Source organism: Coptis chinensis, chromosome 7 (assembly GCF_015680905.1).
Source record: "Coptis chinensis isolate HL-2020 chromosome 7, ASM1568090v1, whole genome shotgun sequence".
In the NCBI taxonomy this organism is placed as follows: Eukaryota; Viridiplantae; Streptophyta; class Magnoliopsida; order Ranunculales; family Ranunculaceae; genus Coptis; species Coptis chinensis.
In genome coordinates, this window is record NC_141462.1 from 37,101,235 (window position 1) to 37,105,443 (window position 4,209).

General features: G+C 37.3%; 1 protein-coding gene across 1 annotated transcript; it reads right to left on the reverse strand.

Annotated features, from left to right (window-relative positions):
• Window positions 1-320: 320 nt before the first annotated feature.
• On the reverse strand, window positions 321-2,106 carry LOC147487367 (uncharacterized). The gene is made up of 3 exons (XM_086574021.1): window positions 1,939-2,106; window positions 1,218-1,872; window positions 321-997 (listed from the first exon to the last, which is right to left on the reverse strand). Exons 1-3 carry the CDS (start codon window positions 2,104-2,106, stop codon window positions 321-323), a joined length of 1,500 nt encoding a protein of 499 aa, XP_086430147.1.
• Between the last annotated feature and the right edge of the window lie 2,103 nt (window positions 2,107-4,209).

The window sequence follows — 4,209 nt, forward strand, 5'->3', positions numbered from 1 at the left end:
TCACATTTTTTGCATTTGTGGGCAGTATAACGCATAGCACCCGCGCTCTCAATCCTCTTAACTCGTGGTCTACCCGGAGGCTTCTTCACATCTGGTGGGAGAATTCGCACTTCATCAGAACCATCCGAACAGATCTCATTACGACTAATTGCAGTTATGCCATGAGAGTAGGTGCTACTGAAATAAGTGGAGCGAAATGCATCTTCAATGTATGAATACACCGACTCTTGTTTGCAATGAATACTTGTAATAGCATGACGGCAAGGAAAACCGTCTATGCCCCATTTGTTACAAGTACAGTCTCTCCTAAGCAAATCAACTCAATGTTTATGCTTCTCCGTATCAACTTCAAATATATGATCATTTGACTTTGTCACAGTCACAGAACGATCCCTCTCAGTCCTCTCAAGCAATTTTGCTTCAATTTTAGGACAAAGAAAACTTTTCCAATTCTTGTATTCCATCCTCCGGCAAGACGCCATCTTCATCATCTTCATCCGAATTCCATCTAACATGGCTGTGATGGGAAGATGCCGCTCTTTATCTATCCAGCTGTTGAAGCACTCCGCCAAGGAAGAGCACATCTCACCATACCGGGCCCCATAGAAGTATGCATTAGCCCAGTACTCATAAGGCGCCCTATTAAGAAAGTTAAAAAGTGCATCTCCACCAATTTCCTTGAATTCAGCCATGTGTTCCTCAAATTTCTCATGTGTGGCAGCATAAGCACATTTCTTAAATAATGCAACCAACACTTTTGTCATACCACATGACTCCGACAAACATGTTCTAAGGTTGTTCTCCATATGCCACAAGCAAAAAGAGTGATAAGAATCAGGAAATACAATAGGAATGTTGACAAGCAAACCATGATGTCTATCACTCAAAAACGTATACCTCCGCTCATACCCAAAAGTCTTCTTAAACATATCAAGAAACCAATACCAATTGGAATCGTTTTCAATGTCAACAACACCAACAGCAAGAGGGAACAATCCTTAAAAAAACAAAAAAAACAAAATATGAGATAACTTGAAGCATCAGTGTTATGTGTTCATACAGAGTGTATGAACATTGATTGTTCATACACAAAAATGTGTATGCACAATGATTGTTCATATGAACACGTATTGTTCATACTCCAAAACAGTTATGATTGTTCATAACCAAACACAAAATTAAAACTAATGAAAATGCTAGTAAAATTAGGAGAATACCTTGATCTCTATTTTTTGCAGTAGTAGCCAACAAACACCCTTTGTAATCAGATTTCAAGAATGTTCCATCCAAATACACCATCGGGCGACAAAACTTAAAACCATGGATACTTGATTCAAAAGCAACAAACACCCTCTCAAACTTCCCACTCTCCTTGTTAACTTCAAGTTTAACAATATTCCTAGGATCTCTTCTTTTCAACTCCTCCGTATACCACAACAAGTCATTGTAAGGCAATGCAACATCACCATACAACTCCTTCAATGCCAACTTTTTACCCGCATAAGCTATGTGCCTTGAAATATTAAGCCCGTACTCACGAGTATATAAAGCAGTAATATCTCCAAATGTCAAATCTGGTTTATCTCTCACAAAATCAAGAATATGAGTCTTCACAAGATAAGAAATGAGAGGTGGATGTTCGTAGTCTTTAACTGCAAAACCACAAGTGTGTGTCAGATTAATCTTCTTAATCTCAAAATAACCACAACTCTCCCAAGAGTGAATACACCATTGACAATTTAGCTCATTCTTCTTCTGACAAACCGCAGTCACTCTAAAATCATCATTCTTGATCAACTCATACTTATAACCACTCACAATAGAGTACTCTATCAATTTACATCTAAACTCAGGAGCACCTAAAGCAAATCTCTGCCCAACACCACCATCAAAGTTACGCTACCAAAAATCAGACTTGTAAGTTTTATGGCCAACAACCTCACCACCAATTAAGTAACTCGATGAACCTGATGAACTTGACGTACTTGCACCACTACAGCCACTCATTGAACTCATACACACATTTACTTTAATCTCCACAATTGCAATCTTCATGCCATAACAATAGCAAGCCAAGGATCGCAAATCCCCATCCGTTTCAATCATATTCTCTTTTGCATCACGGGAGAAACACATAGAAAAACTCCTTAATCCCAAATCAAGCCACTTGTCACACACCTTGCGCGTAACAACATCAATCGAAGAATCCAACCCAAAACGAAAGGACAAAGTACCCCCATTATAGCAAAAAAACTCCAATCACACTAAATTCCATGTATAACTGCAAAACTCAACCCACAAAAACACAATAAAAATGTAATTCAAGAGATGTACACAATAAAAACAAAATACTATGATCATTCACAATTCTTCAGAGAGGTCTGAACATACATTGTTCATACTCCACTAGACTATGAACAATAAGTGTTCACCATGAATAATAAATGTTCATAGTACACGTACTACTATGATCATTCACAATGCTTCATAGAGGTATGAACATACATTGTTCATACTCTACTACACTATGAACAATAAGTGTTCACCATGAACATTAAATGTTCATAGTACACGTACTACTATCATCATTCGCAATGCTTCAGAGAGGTATGAACATACATTGTTCATACTCAACTAGACTATTAACAATAAGTGTTCATATTATTTGTTTAATGAGTATTCATACCCATTCAGATCTAAAAAAAAAAAAATATCTAAATCATAAAACAACCTTAATCAAAACAAAGCCGATAGCATAAAAACCATCAATCATAAACAATCTCAATGGGTATACAAATCATAACATTTTATGATTTCAAAATACGATTTCAAGTTTAAGTATACCCTCAACATACGATTTCAATTTTAAATGTACGATTTCAAGTTTAAGTTAATAGATTATTGGACCTCATATTGAAATCATATAGAACAAACCTTTTTAGATTGAAACTTGGTGTCACAATCTTCGCTCTCCACTAAAAACGCAGCGCGCAGTGTAAAGTAGTTTCTGATTTTGAAATTTTCTCTGCATTAAATAAAACACGGAGGGGTTAAACTGGTATTATAAAAAAATGGTCAATTTCACAAAAGGGTATAACTGGCATTTAAAAAAATACAAATGGGCCGGGCTAACTTATTTTGTCCTTGAGGGTTACTAAATATGAAATCGTGGGTTCGTGAGTTACTAATTTCTAAAATTTGTCCTTGTGAGTTACTCACCAAAAAGTGTGTCCTCTAGACTTCATTTTCTCAAAAATTGGGCTTTCGGCCCAATTTCTTGAGTTGAAATAAGGTCGAAAAATTTGGAATGGTACGGTTATCAGTGGTAGCCTTTCATTACCACCGACTTCGAAGCTAGAATCACGTACTCAGCGGAGAAGAAATTCCACTTTGTTTTGATATAAGGTAAGGGACAAATTAGGAAGTCGGAAATAAGGTCAGTTACTGCGCTGCTAGGCGGGCTTTCAAATTATGCTGAACAGGTGGTTGGCTATAGTGTCCCCTTGGAGGCCTTGGAGCAATATCGCTGGGAGCAAAAAAATCACTCCATGTCTTCGCGTCTTATAGTAACATTATTCTTTGTTAGTAGCAAGAATAGGGACCGGCATTCAAATATTCAATTCTCGGACCAATTGCATGAATTCAACATGCTATGTTTGATCAAACTTGACAAACTAACTTCAGTGTGCGTGAGTTAGTTGTTAATGGTGGCCTCTAAGGGGTGATTATTAACCTTAGGGGTATTTAGGACATTTTACAAAATTTTAGGAAAAAATATGCAAAACACACGAGAGTTGAGAGTTTTAGATTTAGGAAACCTTAGGAAACCCTAGCACACCAGCTGGGAGTCCAGGGAAATCATCACCAGATCAGGCAGAGTCGGATGTGGATAGCTTTGAGAGTGAAATAAAGGCTAGATATGGTGAGGGATCAGTTGAGAAATATAGAAGAAAGTTGTTTGAGGAGTTTGGAATGAATCTGAAACCGAGTGGTTTGTGTGAGGAAGCATCAGAGACTCTTACAAGTAAAGAAGACTTACTAAGAGAGGCAAAGATTCTTTGGATGCGGTGAAAGAAGTCGAGGAGTTTGAAGAGAATAGTGATTCTGTGCAACACATAAATCTTTCAACAAAAACAGCAGAAACACAGGGGGTATCGAGAATTAATGGTGAGGGAGAAGATGGAGACTTCATCTTCAAGAAAGTAACTG

What these genes read in the sequence shown, in the direction of transcription:
- LOC147487367 (XM_086574021.1), bottom strand. Translation starts at nt 2,106, where the DNA reads ATGATTGAAACGGATGGGGATTTGCGATCCTTGGCTTGCTATTGTTAT. An exon ending in GTTACTTAATTGGTGGTGAG is followed by an intron (nt 1,873 to 1,938) that starts GTTGTTGGCCAT and finishes GGTGTTGGGCAG; the next exon opens with AGATTTGCTTTAGGTGCTCC. An exon ending in TGCAAAAAATAGAGATCAAG is followed by an intron (nt 998 to 1,217) that starts GTATTCTCCTAA and finishes TGTTTTTTTAAG; the next exon opens with GATTGTTCCCTCTTGCTGTT.